Source organism: Passer montanus, unplaced genomic scaffold (genome assembly GCF_014805655.1).
Source record: "Passer montanus isolate IOZ18808 unplaced genomic scaffold, ASM1480565v1 scaffold21, whole genome shotgun sequence".
NCBI lineage: Eukaryota > Metazoa > Chordata > Aves > Passeriformes > Passeridae > Passer > Passer montanus.
The window spans coordinates 10,626,123-10,644,497 of record NW_024366703.1 but is presented as its reverse complement, the minus strand read 5'-3'; the positions used below and the strand labels follow the sequence as shown (position 1 = coordinate 10,644,497).

The window sequence follows — 18,375 nt, the reverse complement described above, 5'->3', positions numbered from 1 at the left end:
GTTTATTTTCTGCTGCTTCCACCATATGCAGAGAGGAAAAAGTATCTTATGAGGCTAGCAAGGAAAAGCAAAAAAAAAAAAAAAAAGAAGAAAATTACAAGAAGCAATGTCAATTATTTTTAGGTGGCTAACACAAAGGATTTATAAAATCCAAAAGGTATAACTGAGTTCAGTATAGCTCCCAAGTTGCAGCCCTTTGCAATAACACTCTGAATATTCTTACTTGTCTTCATAGCTATTTCAAAAAGAAAAGCAGATAAGCAGCAGCTTTGCTCTTTACGTATAATTAAATTTTCAGAGTGAGTTTAAAAATTAGGAATCTTTATAAAACTATAATCTTATGTTTGCAAACAAAAATGATCCTACTACACTGTTTGCAAAAGCACAGGAGCAGACATGCAGGTGCTGTTAAAGGGATGAGAAAATGAACCTTGTTCTGAAAAACCTCAGAAATCAGGCTATACAAACCCTTGCAACAATACTGTCATCTGTTTAAATACTGGGACTATTGGGGAGGGGAGCTCAGCAGTGGTGGGAAGGCTTTCATGTGGTTACATGTTTATTTTATTTAATTTTTTTTTGTTAACTCTTTTACTCTGTAGCTTTTGCATATTAATATCAGCTCTATGAGAAGAGGGGGAAAATAAAGCATTCAGGGAACTAGTGAAGAATCTTTGTATCAGAAATACCTACCTGGTTTTAAGAATTCTCTGTAATTGTCCTTAATCTGGTTACTTTACAAGTCTTTGTCCTCACCAGTTCTAAAACTCACAAATCCTTTCCTGCAGAGTCCAGTATGTATAACTGATACATTACTGGGCACACATGTTCCACAAAGAAGATACCAGACAAATAAGTGATGTTAAAATACTTGTGCTTCTAAATATATTTATTCAAATACTTCACTGGTCCAAGCTTTCTGTATGAAAGCCTTCAGAAATCTGACCTGTAAGTAAACTTGACTTTACTCAGCCCTTCTTTTCAGTGGCTACTAGGAAATAATGAAAAATAGCAGTTCAAATACCTGCTTTGCTACAACAGTAAGCAAAAGCAGAAATTAATTTCAGAAAATATACTGAAACATTTGAAAAACTGACCATTAAAACAGGCTACTTTCTAAATATTTATGAGTCATTTTATAACTGGAAGAAAGGTGTTCTGGAATACTGATCTCTAGTGTTACACCTACAGATCTACAGCACTCACAAATAAATAATAAATATTGATATCTGTGTAGGTCTCTCTACCTCTACTGCATTTTCAGTGGGTGTACAATACCCAGTATAATACATAAGCTATTTAAATACCTCACACCCAGCTCAAAACACTGTGAAATACTGTGTAATTTTTAAAATGTTTCAGCAAAGGTTTATACCAAAGCAATGCTTTCACTTTCAATACCAGTGTATAAATGTACTTTCCCTATCAAAGATTTTGTGATGCAAACATGATTATTACTGTACCTGATTTGATCATGGTATTCTTGGAGAGATCAAATAATAGAGTTTTTTTCCCACCCTTCTTTTTCTAGTGCCTTTTAAAAAAATTCCACTATCAAAGAATGTTAATTTCTAAGGATTGATCTAGAGATTCCTATGTAAGTATACAATTATTAGGGAAAAAGAGGCACAACAGTGAATATTTTAAAGCAATGTAATCAATATTTTTGCTTTGTGTAGATTTCCCTGCAACAATGAACAAAAAGATCTACTTCAGATTTAGAAACTCAGCTTTAAAGGGAAAGCTAGACAACAAAAAGCAAGAAAGTACTCACCTCTTCACGTAATTTTATCAACTGCAACATGAACGCACAAAAAAGATAAAAAGGAAAGAAATGGCAGGAAAGAAAGATCAGTTGTGTGACAGGATACAGAATTAACATTGACAATTTATCTGTTTACATGTTTAGCATTTAAAAATCACAGACAAACACATTAAAAGAACCTAAACATAGACTACATGCAGAGTTTTTTGAACGAATAAAGATCACTTTCTCACACTGTCACATTAAACAAAGAGAATAGTGTGAAATTCTCTTTTAAACCACATCTAAGACACCATCATGAAATAAAGGGGAATGACTTCATAGAAGTCTATATTATAAAGAAAAAAACAAGTTTACCATTCCTCTCTTCGAAGATTGTACAGCTGAAGTGGTTTTGTATATACAAGTTTTCAGAATGTTTTCTGTATATTTTAGTTGTGACAACTGATTTCTTATTTTACTAGCAGATCTAACTTATTAATAGATGACTGCATCTTTATAGCATGTATTTCAGTATTTCAATTTTTATATACCTGAGTTCTACTGTACTATATTATTTAATTTTATTATTGAACTTCATACTGAGGGTTTCTGCTAGGTAAAAAAAAATGAAGCAGCTTAGTTAAATGTCTCAGAACTATGATTTATTGAATAGCATATTTAAAAATAGACAAAGGAATAGGGAACAACATGAAACATATTTCCCTCAGAAAAGACCCATTCCACGTTCTTGATCCAGACCACTATACGGTGTGTATATATATACACAAATAGGGTGTGTGTATGCTTATATACATATAAATTTATATTTATTGATTTATGCTCATAAATCAACACAACCTAACACTAACACTATATTGCTCTGGCAGCTTTACTATAAAACTAAATAAAACCCCAGCCTGATTATCAAGCTATGTTGTAATATACTCACCCCTTAGAGACATAGATAAATTGTACTGGAACAAAATGCATAATTACTCACAACAAATATCTGCACAAGAATGGCCCTTTATAAAAAAAAAATTACAGTTCTCTCACAGACTCCAGTTTGAAATTACAACACTACACAATTATCTCAGTTTATGCTGATACTTCACCTACAGTTTCATAACACTAATTTTCAACACGTGTAAGCTGAGAATGTTTACTACTAATAAAGTCTCACCAGCATGAAGGAAACAAAAGAACCTCCATTATTCTCTATTGTCTCATATGGCTCTTCTAAAACAGAAGGTTTGCCTCACCCCGTTACCAAAAGGGACAAGAGCTGTAATGAGGTGTAATTAGGGGGGCTCCTACACCACCCCAACTTGAACTGGGCCAGCTCTTCTGCACCCAGCTAAAGGAACTTTGCTACAATTTGGTATAAAGAAAACGGCACTGCTGGGCAAACCAGCGCTTAAATCCAAGTGCTTGGCCTATCATAAATTGGTCTTTCTCCAGCTCTTCCCCCCCTTTTTCCCCCAAAAAGGCAAACATTAAGGCTCTTTAGAAAGAGACGATCTGGGAGTTGATCACATAGCTATCTTTTCTTTCTGAGGCCACCATTCTTCAGTTGACTATGATACTTAAAGGGCCAAAGTTTAAAACTACTCTCCCGCAATAGAGCCCGTCCGGGCATGCCACCCTGCTATAATCAATGAGAGTTTTAAAATGCTGCACATTTGCTTTTTCAATAGGTCCCAAACAAAAATGTTCTATCTTGTTTGTGCTGCATGGCTGAATTTAAGCTCTGCATGGGATTTGCAGCTAAGCTAAGTAATGGGAGAGGGTTGGGTTTTTTTTAACATTGGCTGAAAGATATTCATTCAAATTAACAAAAGATGTATTTTTCCCCCATTTAACAATGCTCTTGATGAAAATGTGTAACCCTTACATTTCTATTTTGAAACATTATTTTTATTATCCTCACTCCTGAACTGTAAACAGCGTTAAGCCATGCACAGCCACCATTTTAGGTTATGATAATCAGAGTATTTTTGAAACAAAGGGGTTTTTTATTTTTTTGCAATACAGAATTTGATACAAGAGGTAATCTGTTCCTTTGTAGGCTAAAAAAAAAAAAAAAATCTGGTTTACGCTGGTTTGAACCAGTGGAATCTCTTGTGGCTAAGCCTTCTGCTGTGACTAAAATCAAAACTGCACCACAGAGAGCGAGGGACGAGATGGGATGTGAGTGTGTGTGTGCACGCACGCGTGTGGCCGCGAGGCTCGTCACGTGGCACGAAACTACCGAATTTTTTTTAAAAAAGCTGATAACGCCACCGCCGTCTCTGTCCGCATATAGATAACGAATAAATGCTGAACTCTATTAAACGCCCTTTACACATTATCGTGGGTCGAACACACAATTTTCTGAACTTATGATGACAGTCTATTTATTTTGCTATAAACCCTCGGCATGTAACGAACAGATTTGTGTCTGGTAATGATCTGCTCTGCCAGGGCTATATGAAATGATACCGACCTTCTTTAGATCTTGGCGAATTAAATTGACCAACTTCACCCCCTGGTCTGTAGCTGAAGTTTGACACACTTTATGCACAGCAAGCCCAAATCTAATATTATCACAACTTTGTAGTCGGAAATTAAGTAGACACAAAATATTTGTTCACCATGAATCACGTATAGAATGTATGGGTATACGGATATGCAGTTTAACCTAATGTGAATTTATTTAAACTTACTAATGAACATAGCTGCAAAAGAGAAAGGGACACTGTTGCACCTCAAAAAAGTTGATAATACTGAACTTCACATAATTTCAGTTGAGAGAAATTTCTGATTTAACCCAACATATACTTCCTCAAAAACATATGACTTGCTACATAAAACAGTTCTATTATTATTCAAGCGAAGCTACAAATTTAGGTGGTGTATCCCTGCACTGAAAAATGCAACACTTTGAAGGGATTTGCTAAATGTTGGTGGTCAGGATGACAAACAAGACTTGAAAGCAAGAGCCTGTTTAAGACGACTCTTGGAAAATAAATAATAACCCAACGCACACAGTAGTTTTTTTGGGATTGGGTTTATAAGATGGGACTTGTTTTTTGATGCAAGAAGGGACATTTCTTGATTTTCATCCTCTGAGTGCCTCATCTGACTACATTCACATGATTCAAAATTAAGAAGAAATTAACATATGTTAAGCAATGACTTCACTGAACTCTAGGATCATTAAGAGCACTCTATATCACTATCTGTGTCATGAAAACAAGCTGCACTTATTTCAAAAGAAACTTTCAATAGCAGAATTATATATTCTTAACTTACAGGAAATGCCTATAAGCTCTATCTGGTAAAAGCAGTTAAATTTTGGTATAACCATTAGAAGGGAACTGTATTCCAAGTTCAGTTCTTGGAGCGTCATCTAGACACAATGGCTGCTACTTCTGGGAGACATGTTGGGAAAATGAAGACAAAAAAAATCACCATTACCTATTCTTCAATCTGTTCTTTGTACTTCAACTTTTCTTCCTGAGAAAGCAACTGGAAACTTATACCTACCATTCTATTCATTACAGGTTATAACTTGGCTGTGGTTTGCTGTAATCATACCTTTGAAATGCAACCCAAAAAAGAGAAAGTGAATGAGGAAAAGATCTAAATAATTTAGTTTTCCAAAAGTGATCTGTTTTATTTATAGCTTTTTAATATGGTCATACTAGCCAGCAACCATTAAGTTCCTTTTGTCTTCTCTCTCCACCTAAAACATCATGCAAATGTTCATCACAATGACAAAGACCAACAACTCATATCTCTTGTCTGCCTCTGGGTAACAACCCTGACTACCCAGGTATTCAATATTTCTATTGGCAGATTTTACCAGTTTTTGTGGTCTGAGCAATTCTGAGCTGGCAAGTCTTTTTAAACACCTCCTCTGTCAGAAAAAGAATCCTTTCTCTCCCCTTTCACAGCTGGTGACTGAATTGGGGAAAACAAACCCACCATATTTCAGTTAAACTAATTTAACCTAATCCAAACTGACTGAGAAGTAAAAATACTATCATATTAGGGTGAGGATCAGTCCATGTACCTATATTTATTTCCATGAGACAAAACAAAAACAAGCATTTGAAACATCTTCAAATATTTTACATGGCTTTAAGTTATACCTGAGCATCCTTTCATCATTTACTCCAAGTTTTCTACTGATATAATAATGTATAGGAGTGAAAGGAAGCATATTAAACCTGGGGTTACTGAGTTAAACATGACAATATCTCATGCTCAGTGTCTGGTAAAGACCCAAACCTACATCTGATTTTGAAAGCTGCATATTCTAATAAGCTCAATACCAGCTGAAGTTTTTGCACTAACTGCTTGCACCCATATCTACATGTATATAAGTAAAGGTATAAATAAAAATACTTAGTAAGAAAAAGAGAATGTGATATTTATTATTGAAACAACACAATAAAGAATGCATTTTAAAAATCCTGGCACTCACATATTTAAAAGAAATTACATGACTCCTTTATGGTGCTATTTCATTATATTTTTCAAGAAGGGAATGAACAACTTTAAAAGGTACAGAAGTAATTATTTCAAGTTGGGCTATAGAAAAGGAATTTGATTACCTAAAAGCCTATACAAGAGTCCTTCAGCAGACAAATTTTTCTTCCATTTAAATAGCGGTCATTTGGAATTAAAAGCCCAAAGCTCACAAATGGTTGAAGGTATCATTTAGGTCCTTGAGATGAGAACATATCTCTTTCACCAAGTTTGGAAAGAAGATCATCAGTCACAGCAAGTGCTCACATGAACCAGTTATTTAAACATTCTTTAAAATGTGAAAATAAAATATTTTATCTTATCCCTACACATAAGATATTCTGTTATAAGTAAAGCTTCTTATCACAATTGCCCTTTTATGTCTGAATTCACACATTTTTTTTCTTGAAATGTAAAAGTAGCAGCACCTTAAGAGAAATAAAATGAGAACCTTAACAGTTTCACAGGACTTCATTTACAATCATGACATACAGACTGTGAAACTCTTCTCCCAAAAATAATGTTCTCCATGAATTGATTCTTTAGGTATAAAATCCCCTCTTTGTTTTACTCAAATTTTGGAATCTCCCCTTTCTATCATATACAAATATGAAGATTATAGTCCTTCAATTTGAGTCTTCACATATATACCAGAGCTGCTATACTCCAGTCTTATGTCTTCAGATAAGATATCCTGTGTCTAATTTCATTCATGTATGAATTAAAGTCTATTACAGAGTTTAAAATTTACTGAACATGTTTAAAATACTCTATAAGATTGTGGTTATGGGGTCTGTGTTTTGAAAGTCCTTGTACAAGGTAAGTGTCCAAGTCTTTATTCTTTCTGAGCTGAGCCTCTGCTAAGCACAGAAGATACAAAAAATTTCAGAACACTGTTCTGATTCATTTTCTTATTTAATAGCACATGTATCAAGTAAATATTTGAACTATATTTCTTTCATTAGCAAAATAACTTTGATTCTATCTGATTAGAAGAGAAAATATCATCAGTAGGAAAACTTTCAGCTAACTTCTAACTCAAAAATACAAGACTATGATAACATAAATTTTAGAAAGAAAAGAAATATTCTCCTTTCAGTCAGAGTGTCAAAAAAGTTTCATCCCAAAAAGAAATATTAACAGGTGGATCGAAGTCTCCTGAATAAAGCACTGCCATCACAGTTTTCAGTAGTCTCAGGATCCTCACACTGTAGTATGCAGAACAACAATACGGGTACAAGATTTTAAAAACGCCTCAGGATTATCAAGCTTTCATTCATTAAAAGAGGTGGATAGCACTCTGCATCCTAGTACAACATGCATTATGAAAGCACGCTCTTATTAGTACAACTTGTGTTTTTGGTACAAGGAGAGAAAATCTGGTTAAAGAAGGAATCACACAAGGAAACTGAGTGGGATACTGCCTAATTCTGAGAGCGCACTTTCATTTGTTTTGCCTGCCAGTGTTGATTTAATTATACTGCATTATTATCAAAGCTGCATTATGTACTTTTTTATTCCTTTTACATGTGTTTGAGGTGAAGACCTTGGCTTTGTCGGCAAACAGCGTGTTTCAAGTTATTTCTTAAGTACTAAATAATAAAGAAAAGAGAAGAAAAGATTTTTTTTTGAGATAGCAGACAGTGATCACAAGTTAAAGGGTTAAATGTAAGATCTCCAAGAAACATTTTGAAGTTGATTAAGACCCCAGCTTTGCATTAAACAGTATCACTTCCACATGAGTTGTTGCTAATGCTGTTAAGGAGCAGCTTGAGAAGCCCAGTGTGCCAGTGACCTCCTTCACCCTCCAGCCACCCACTAGGGCTTCTTGATTAGCATCCTACCTGGTTCTCTGAGGAATTCCCGTCATCCCCCAGGAGTTCATTCCGCACCTCATCACTGTAGGCGATTCGTGACCTTTTCTGTAAAACAAAAAGAAAAAAGGGTTAGGAAGTAAAGCTCCGAAGCCATTGGTATCAAGGCTGATCATCTTAAACCTCGAGAGCCCCCTAATGGATACCTATTTGATTAAAAAAATCTGCAAGTGAAAGTTATTACAAAGTTCTTCAACTGCTGTACCTTAACAAATCTGCATGGCAAAACTATAGTATTTCTAAGACAGTCACACCCTCAACATTGCAGCAATGAAAGCAGCTTCTGTGAAGCTCGAGATATATAACATGTGAGGCAATATATACTAACAGCAGAAGCATTGAAAAAATGCCAGTGCAGGAACCAAATGTATTTTTCTGAAGAACACTTGCTAGCAGGTCAAAGAATGCAATGTAACAGCAATGGCAGCAATGCCTCTGGACAGGAAAGGAAGACTGAGCTTTTCCCATCTAAAAAATCCAAAAACCAAAGCTGAACAAAACACATGTGATGTATCTGATTCAATTTAAAGATGTGGAAAATTAACAAGCATTTTCTATGCTGCTAAAGCTGCTGGGAAAGGATCAGAAATTAAAGGGTGAAAGAAAGGAGAGAAAATAACACCAGAAGGAAACACTGATCTTCAGCAGTTCATGGAAACACAAAAAACCTGATGCAGTCATCCATGGGATTGTTATGACAGACAGGATATTAAGTAAATTCACAGCTTATGAGCACCAGATTTGCTCTTGAACTGATAATTATGTTGACTCTAAACTAGATCAAGTGCCAAGCACTGGAAAGCAAATGTATGATGATTAGCAAGGTAGCATAGGATTCGACGGAGCAATAGGGAAGGCCACAATGACAAGACCAGCTTTCAATTTCTCTGTTAGCCAAATAACAGGCTATTACTCAGTTAATATTCCCACACTTACCATTAAAGGAGGGATTGAATTTTGAACATATTGTCTAATTTATTTTTTTTTTCAGAGTAGTTATGGTAATTTTTACAGCTCATCAGAGGAAGAAACCCAAGAGTAACAAAAACTAAGCTGTAGGGCCTTGCTTTATTGATGGGGTCTCCCCTCACACCCTGCCATGATAGTGACTACCACTAGGAACTCAGAAAAAATTAATCCCTCTTCAAATCTTCCCTGCTTGGGCCATCATGCCAAAACTGGTACTTGGGACTGAAGCACAAGAAAAGAATGCTAGAAATTATACTGAGCACAGGGAAATTCATCACCTTAGTAACAGAGGTTTGGAAGTGGGTCACCCTTTGTGCAAGGGAGCCAGCAGCAAAATAAGCCTTGTATGGGTCACCTCAGAGCAAAACATTTTAGCTCTTGATGCTGTGCAGCTCCCCCTTATTACCAACAAGATTGTTATAATGTTTACACATTTGTGATACATTTAGGATCTGATGGCAAGTGAAAGTAGGAAGGACAAAGCCCTGGACCACGGACCCACGGCAAGAGGTGAATTGTGCCAAATCTTTTGGAGATCTCAGCTGTCACAGTTTCACACTAACCAAGCTAAAGTAGTCTACAGCATTAAAGGAAATGAGAACCTTTAAACAGGCTGTGGTATCAGAGCTGCCTGTTTAAATTATTCATTTCATCACTATGGGGGACTAAAACACTCCACAGTATGCAAGAATATCATATGGAGATAGGTTTTGTTTTGCTCTTTTCTCACCAAAAAGCCAACAAATTGGCATAGATTGCTCAATTACATTATTTTCCTATTTTCATTTGATACACATCAAACAAGGAAGGAAATTACAAATATATACCAATAAATATCTAATCATCTTTTCTGATTAAGATTCAATCTTAGGACCTCATTTGAGGTCTAGTAGTTCAACTGTACAGTTTCTCCCAATTTCACAAAATGACTCAGCCCCATTGATCCTGTCAGTGTTGAATGTATTTATCATTATTAGACTGAGATGAGGAGCATGATGCTTCATGAGCTTGTTCTCTAGTGAACAAGCTTCCTAATAATATGTAGGGACTGAAATGGTCCTTGATTACACATCATTTATTTGAAAGATATAACTGGATGTTATTCTTTTTCTTAAGAGCCTGCATAGGAGAAAGGAAAAAGAATATACTTCACGGGAAAGAAACAAATGTTAATAGCAATGCAATTTTTAGAGGCCCTTTATAATCCTTTATTTACCATTGCCAATGAACTCAATAAATATATTTGTATGATGGTTCTTTTATTGTAATAATCTGTCATGATCTGAAAATCAGAAATTTTATTAAAAGAAATAAGGCTTTGGCTACAATTAGGTAGAACTCTTTGCCATAATCAATAAATAACTTGATACTACTTTTGATCACAGTTTCACTACCAAATGAATCAATAATATAAAAGGAAAGATCTTTGAACTAAAGTGTTCATTTATTCTTTCAGGATTTGTCCAAAATATCAATATCTTGAAATACTATTTTTATTTTTATTAAAGTATTATTGGTTAACATTTTTAAATTTGGCTATCAAGATTAGTTCAGCTTGTCTGAACTCAATAATTACGTTTTTTATTATTATTTTTTATTTCATAACCATCAGCTGTTTATAAATATATACTTTAGCCAAATGCAAGAATGATAGTTTGAGCTGGAAATGTCACACACACTGCTACATTTTGAAGGAACCCAATTCATAATGCATTTTATAAATAGTTAATGACTTCTATACATAAGCTAACCAGGCAAATCAAGAAATTGTCAACATTTTTAGTCTTAGTTGTCAGTTACCACTGTCTACTGGTACTTTATATGTATGTTTCTAGAAAAGACAGAAGCTTTACAGAGTTTGTAATCCAAGGCATTTCTGGGCAGCTCAATATAGGTTTAAGAGGTTCTATGTGCAGTTTTTTGTCTGCAAAGCTCTGTCACATATAGAAGTTTTCCTTGTATTTTATATTTTCTTGTGTATACCTAGACAAAAAGTCTAAGCACACAAGTGGTTTTGCTCAGTGAATATGTTTGCAGTTGAGCATAGCATGTGCCCAAACACAGGGACACAAAAGGGTTAAGCTACTTTCTACAAGAACTTCAGCACTCAGAAAGTTTCAGGGGCTGTTTTAAATGTACTACAGTACCCAGACCTTCTGACAGACAAGGAAGAATTTCTGATTCCAGGCAGATCTCTCTTGGTTTATGAACAGGATTTTTGCATACTGATTGGGTGATTTCCTTAAAGCCCTGTTCAAACAGATACACTTGCTCAGTTCTGTCTGGCAATTTGGCTTTAAACAATCTGTCTACTTGACCCAAGCCTTAACATTTCCCAAAAGAACTGAATGTGTTCATAGGCAAGCCCAGCTAAATTAGAATTGAAATGAATTAACTCAGCTTAAACTAATTAAGATCTGTGATCTGCAGTACCACCCCCCTGTATGATTCTACATGTGAAGCAGGGTACACGTAACCAGACTGTAAGAATTCTGCTGTACCACTAATCTGAGCATACCAATGAAGTTCTTCTATTACTAAAGCATATGAGAAGTTAATTTCCATGGCCTACACATGGCAAAGCAATTGCTTAAATTGCCTCACCTGGGAATTTAATACAATGTTATCATCAGACCAGCCACACTGTAAATAGATTTATAATGCTTTCCATGTGCTAGCCTAGGTTGCATATGAATTAAGTAATGATCTGGTATTACAATACAATCAGCTAGTTCCCACACCTGGCAGACAGGATATTTTGCTAAATTACTACCTATACAGATACATCACAACATAAAAACAGAGAAGGTAATGGGAAGAGAAACAATCTACATGGTGTATGACCGAATTTTACACGGTAACCAAATAAGATGTAGATAGAAAGAGGTATCCAAAATAATCTATTTCCAACATCTGCACAACAGAACACATACTTATTCATTTCTATTCAATTTTGGCCTAATTTTACGCATTCTATACTTTAATTACCATCCACATTCTGAAATGTTCCCATTAGTGAAGGCCAGAACTAGCCAGTGCCCCCTCACTCCAATGTACTTCCAGCAATCAGCCAAATAATTGAAATAAAGTATTGTACATTTTCATACATGAACTAAGAATAGTTTTTCCCCTCCTAAATGCCAAGCAGCCCCCAAACAGATGAGCCAATGTAGGTGCATTTCAGACAAAAGACTGAACAGATCCTTTTATCCCAACCTTTCAATTTTTCAGGCTCAATGTTTTAAGAACAGATTAGACAGATTTTTCTGGTGGAATATGTGTAAACAACAAAAAGGCTTATTTATCCACAAACATCTGTTTTCATACAAAATCTATTAGAATTTCCAAGCATATATAAATGTTTTTTAAAATCTCCAGGCACCTGTTTCAGCTTGGCCCTGCTCTAAATGTAAATAAATACTTGAGATTAACATAACCAGAAATAATTTGTGGGAATATATCAGATTTTGTGTTCCTTGACAGTAGTCACTTCTGCCATTTGCTAAAAGCAAAGTGCAAAAAGTGATCTGATACCCAAATGGACAGCTAAATACTGCAGAACATACTCTTTCATCTCTGCCTTTTGGAATAGGTATTTAAGTATTTTTTGCTGAGCACAAATGGAAAAGATACAGTTGAACAAATTTAGAGGAAAACTGGCCCAATTTAACAATCTTAAAGCTTACATTGAAACAGAAACCCAAACTGACTTCTTAGTAAACAAGAGATATTGTAATTTCCCTTAAATTTGAAAAATTGTGTTCAAACTATGCTTTTCAAAACTTACACTTAATTTTCATTTTCAAAACTATATTTCTCTGTAAAGGGGATCAAGGAACAACAGACTAGATGCTTCAGACTGCAATTCCAAAAGGATTTCCTGTTCCTGAGTAGCTGACTTTTCAGCAATTGGGTGCACGAAGCAGGAAAATTGTGCTAATATACAACCTGATGCAATGCAGGACTTCCAAGTATTTCCTTAAGAAAACCGGGAAAAAAACCCAAATGAATACATTCCTGTCCAAAAGTAAATAAAAACTATTCCACATATCCACTCAAACTTCTGATTGAAAGAATCAATGTAACAGTACATGTCAGCTGGCAAAAGTCAATGTGTCAGCCACCCCCAGTGCTGCCTCCCTCCCTGCACACGCAGAGAGGAGGCTGCAGGCAACTCCGAAAGAGAAACAACTCAAACCCCGTGTTCTGCCACTCTGCCAAATGTCAGCAGCTTCCTGCAACAGCACAGAGAAATCAGACTTCAAGTGCTAATGTGAAATTAATGCAGAGATACTATCATCCATCTTAAATAGATGTCACAGGTCCATAAATCTTCTTTTCAATAATGCTCATCAAACACAGTTTTAGTTTCATTATAGGGTGAGGGCAGGGAGGAAGGTCAACAAACCCCCATGAGGACACAACACATTTTGTTATGTCGATGGTGAAAAATGCAGCTTCTGCCCACAAAACTGCTTTCACCTCAAACTCATGACCAGTGGATCATGTATGTCACCAACAAGGCAGATGCTCAAACTGGTATATTGCACCTGCTGTGGGTAGGGAAGGAAACAAGTGACCTGAGAGAGACCGGAAATTCACTTTGTTTGTGGATTTATGGAGTAACAGAGGATGATTCCTATTGTGAAAAAGACAGTTCTATTTGGCAAAGCAGCTTCTATTTACCTGAACTCAAACTTCTAAACTTAATAACCCAGAAATGGAAAGATTTTGCAAAATTCAAAAGGTTGGAACTGACCTCTGCCTCATTCTGTTTTTTAGAGAATGCTCAAATATTCACTATGATCACTACGGAAATCTATGGAACATCTAAAGAAACCCAATATAATGCAACACAACACTTATAAATCCAAGCATAGAAAATTTCAGGCGAGCACTGCTTAAGCTTGAATAGTACTCTCCAAACATAAAAAGTAATAACTCCCCTTAGCCTGGTATGCAAATCAATTTTATTTTTCTTTTTATCATAACCACTCATCTTTGCTTGTTTGAATTACCACATACTAATTCCAAACCTTGGTCCCTCCATATACAGTATTTTATTCTTTCATCAGAATTTAGTTTCTCCAAGGTGCCTTTAGTGCTAGGCTGTTCTGCACAGCAGTTTGCCAGCCTTTTTACTCATGTGCCATAATCTCAAAATGTGCCAGGCATCAGCTGCTGCAGGAAGAAAGACTGGGTATATCTGCAAATTTAACTGTAACATCTCTGTAGGCCAACAGTGATGCATGACCTCTGCACTGCTGACTTGCAGTTATTCCACTGTCCACTGTTATCCACAGCTCGCAGTCTGTTCCTGTAATGTGCTTTTCAGTACTCTAATTTCAGTATTTCATCCAACCCCCTTCTATGGATTCCTTCAAATGACCATTATTAAACTATCTTCTTTCATTACAAAGCCCATCTTTTCACATCTACTTAGCTGGCTGAGTTAACCAACTTCTCTATTCAGTCAGTGGAAATTCCTTTAAATTGTGCATAAGATCACACAAATTCATTCCTTCTCAGATCCACCTTCCTGAAAAGCCTCTTGCTTCCTTGCAACCACCCTGTGCATGTTCAAAGACCAGTGTGATAATTTAGATTGTTGAATTAAAAGTTGGTTGTTGTGCCTTTGCTTTGATACATATTGCACACATATATTGGCTAATTTGCTGACAAAGGTTTTGCAGCTTGCAGACCCTTTTCACTATGGCCATTTCTATCATCAGTGCTAGAATAAAAGGCAAGAGCAAGGTAGGGGAGGGGAACACCCTCTTTTCCCAACTCAGACAACAGTTTGATAATAAGGACACCTCAGGTGAAAGACCACGCCTGATGCAGGTTCAAAGTAATCTACACATTGACAATCAATTTGGGTGTAGGGGGACTAAGTGGGATAAATTCTGCTATTCAGAGCATAGGTTCACAATTGAAATGAAAACGGCCATGTCCAGACCGTGGCCTCAAAAAAACCCCATCTGTATGCAAAGAATAGGAACAGCCAAAATCAAGTATTCTTGATGGAGAAATTAATCCTGAATTCATGTTCAGGTTAACCTGCAGAAATATTTAAGGATATCAATATGATCACTTAAAACAATTCATTTACTATGTCAAATCCTAGAAGACTCTCACTCCTAAAACAGATTTTCAAAGTCATGTGAGGCATTGGAAGTCAGTCACTAATATCACACAGGCTGCTGTTTTTCCACAGAATTCTCTGTGAGATCTGAATAACTTCAGTTTAAAGACCAGCTGAACTAGGCTACAAAAATAAGCTTATTTTGAAAATGGTTTAACTACAGCAGGTCTTTGAAATATAATATATGCATATAAGAATTACAAGTTTCTCTGCAAAACTACCTTTTAGGGAAAATTGTTAAAGATAATGGTGGAACAGAGAACTCCTAGTGCCGTTTAAAAGCACACTACAAAGCTTATGTTTCTTTTATGAAATCTTTATTGGTCATCTCAACTCATCTCCTTGCTGTAATGACCTAAGCCATATATTTTAGTGGTTTCTTTTATAACTATGAGCTTGGTTTTGTGTCTTTTTTACTAAAACCTATTTTACCACACAGCTTCATTTATCCAACTAATGCTATTTAGAGGACAAGGAGCAACTACACATCACGATCGTGTACTTCAGACTGTCTTCCAATCCAAAGACTTTATGCTGTGTGGTAGTGTGTAATTAACATAAATGTCCTCTAAACCTTGGAGATGTAAGATAAACTCCAGTGTGTTGGACCAAGAGGCAGATGAACTGAGAAAATAAAAATATGGAGCCATTTTCCCCCAAGGAAGGAAATTGAATAAGAATGCTAACTTTTGAAGAGTGCTCCCAAAGACACTAAAGGAGGGAGAAAAAAATCTTAAGGAGGCTCAAGATTTTCTAACTAATTAGTTCACACTAATTAGCTCATGGTGAAGGAAGATAAACATCTTAGATAAACCAAAACATTAAATGTTCATTAAAATACCTTTGTTTCAGCCAGCATCTCCATCTGGAGCCCAGGTTCCCATTGCTAACAGTAACAAGACACCTGCTGGTACATTCCACCAGCTCCTTCCTTTACCAGAAAAAAGCATCCTAGTTTCACTTCCTTCCTCTATTTGCTACTTAATTGCCTTTATCACTCTGTACCTAACTGTAAATGAAAACCTGTAAATGGGCTGAACCACTTGCCATTTTTGAACACTACCATCATCTTTTTCAGCTCTCCCACTCCCTGGATTTCTAACAGCAGGCAAAGCCCAGGAAAGATAGTATTTTTTCAGGCTTTTCAATTAAAAGTACAATTTTGCTACAGAGCTCAGTTCTCTTAATAAATTATACATTTTGTCCACTGTGAACTCCAAGTGTAAAAGCCAAAATGAAACCGTAAAGACAGATCTCATTTCGGACATCCAGAATGAGGGCAGGGAGAATGAGATGTTTCTAAGGCAGCTGAATTGTCTCACCTCCATTTGTGCTACTCTGATAGGATCTATTTTAAATCAAAGAAACTTAAGCAAACCTTCCCAAAAATACTTTCTAGTCCATAAAAATCTATTTTCAGACACTGTCCTTTTTTTTACTGAACACACTCTCAGCAGCATCTTTCCAGTCATATATCGTTATGCTTTTTAATTTCTGAAAATAATACACAGAATAAGAAATTTTCAGTTAATCCCTAAGAATATTAACCACAATGTGAAGAACCCCATTCCATGAGAGTAGCATATGACAATTTCTGACTTCACCATTAAATAAAAAATAAAATAATGCTTGATGCAAAGAATTAAATAGACACATTGTGTAATTATGGTGGTTTGCATACAAATACACCCAAAAGGTACTCATTCTGTGTACTTCACTGCAAACATTCTGAACTACAAGCACATCAGCTCAAATTATTGATTAATGAAAAGGAAAATGAAAAATACTTTGTGTCTAAGATAGCCCTATCAAAACAAATTTTTGGATCTTGCTGTTCATGCTTCCTGAATTTATTATTTTTGCACTGACGTGGTTTAGCTGAGATTCCTTTCTTTCCTTCTAGAACATATATACTTGCAGACAGACATGTTACCTTGCTTGAAAAAGATAAAAATTGTCTGAGTTTAGTAATTTTAGTACTTAAGTGGTCACAATTTGGCTTTGAAGTTTGCAGCAGATTGATGGGGGAGTAAATCTGTACTTCCACTGCTCCCCACCAGGCACTACTGGGACAGCACCAGTTGTTTCATGCTGTGTTAAATCAATAGCTAATATGGTAAAATACTAACCCGATGTTCAGACATGGCATTTTCTAGTTTTATCACAAGCTGATGATGAACAGTTCTTGCTTTGCACTACCTGAGATAAAAGTCAGTAACTAATCCACTACCTCTAATTTATTGAAAATCCACTACCTCTAATTTATCAACCCAAAGTCCTTCTCCTTTTTATACTGCCTCTCCATTTTTCAGTCTCCCCATTCAGTGAAAATAACTGTTAAAATATTCATTTCTAAGTGGATGAAAAAATAATATACATAGCTATATGAAAAATAACCATACCAATCCATTTCCTACTTTATTTCTTTAGAGCTCAAGTCTTAAGCCTAATAATACAGTGTAAGGGAAAGGAAGTACACTTATAGAAAATACTGATATTTACACATATTTTGTATTTAAAGTGTCTCTGATAGACAAGCTTCATCTAACTTTTTTTTTTCCTTGTTACCTGTGGCATAGTCAGGAATTCTGCCTCCAAGTGGACCAGCATACCACACAAAGAATAATGAGCAACACCAATACTGGCAGTAGCTCATTTCACACTAAATACTGATGTCCAAACTCTAAAAATTCACTGTTTTGTCCTTGTTACTATGTTGTCACCAACAATGCTTACACATTTCTATTGATCTTGTTTATAGCTGCCTGGATTTTCACTGTCAAGACAATGCAGTGTGAACCTTAAGGAAAGTCTCACTTGATGTAAGACTGCATAAAGGCTGTTATCACAGTCAAAGCTTCAATTAGTCCAGAACTTGTACTGCCTCCTATAGTGGCCATTAATGGATAATAAGGGGAAATCTTAAGAAACAGAGCAAGGATGGAATTATTTTCATTTCAGTAAATGCTGCTTGTTTCTGTTGATCAGCAGTTCAGGGAGTTTGAGGTACATCTAAGAGCTTCACACTTTATTATAAACCTTGGTGGTTACTGCTTAAATAATACTTCTTTTATTTAAATAGCAATTGAAGAGTGGCATTCATGCACACAAAGAAAGATGTTCAG

The 18,375-nt window shown here is 35.7% G+C and overlaps 1 protein-coding gene across 4 annotated transcripts in view; it reads right to left on the bottom strand.

The window, feature by feature from the left end:
- VTI1A (vesicle transport through interaction with t-SNAREs 1A) overlaps positions 1-18,375 on the bottom strand; it is a 258,947-nt gene that overhangs the window by 200,006 nt on the left and 40,566 nt on the right. For 2 of the 4 annotated variants that reach the window (XM_039708805.1, XM_039708803.1), the window contains exons 4-5: positions 8,107-8,184; positions 1,775-1,795 (exon numbers count right to left, since the gene is read on the bottom strand). In XM_039708805.1, coding sequence (XP_039564739.1) covers positions 1,775-1,795; positions 8,107-8,184 — 99 coding nt within the window. The remainder of the gene's footprint in view (positions 1-1,774; positions 1,796-8,106; positions 8,185-18,375) is intronic. The other 2 variants (XM_039708806.1, XM_039708804.1) reach the window with 1 other exon arrangement.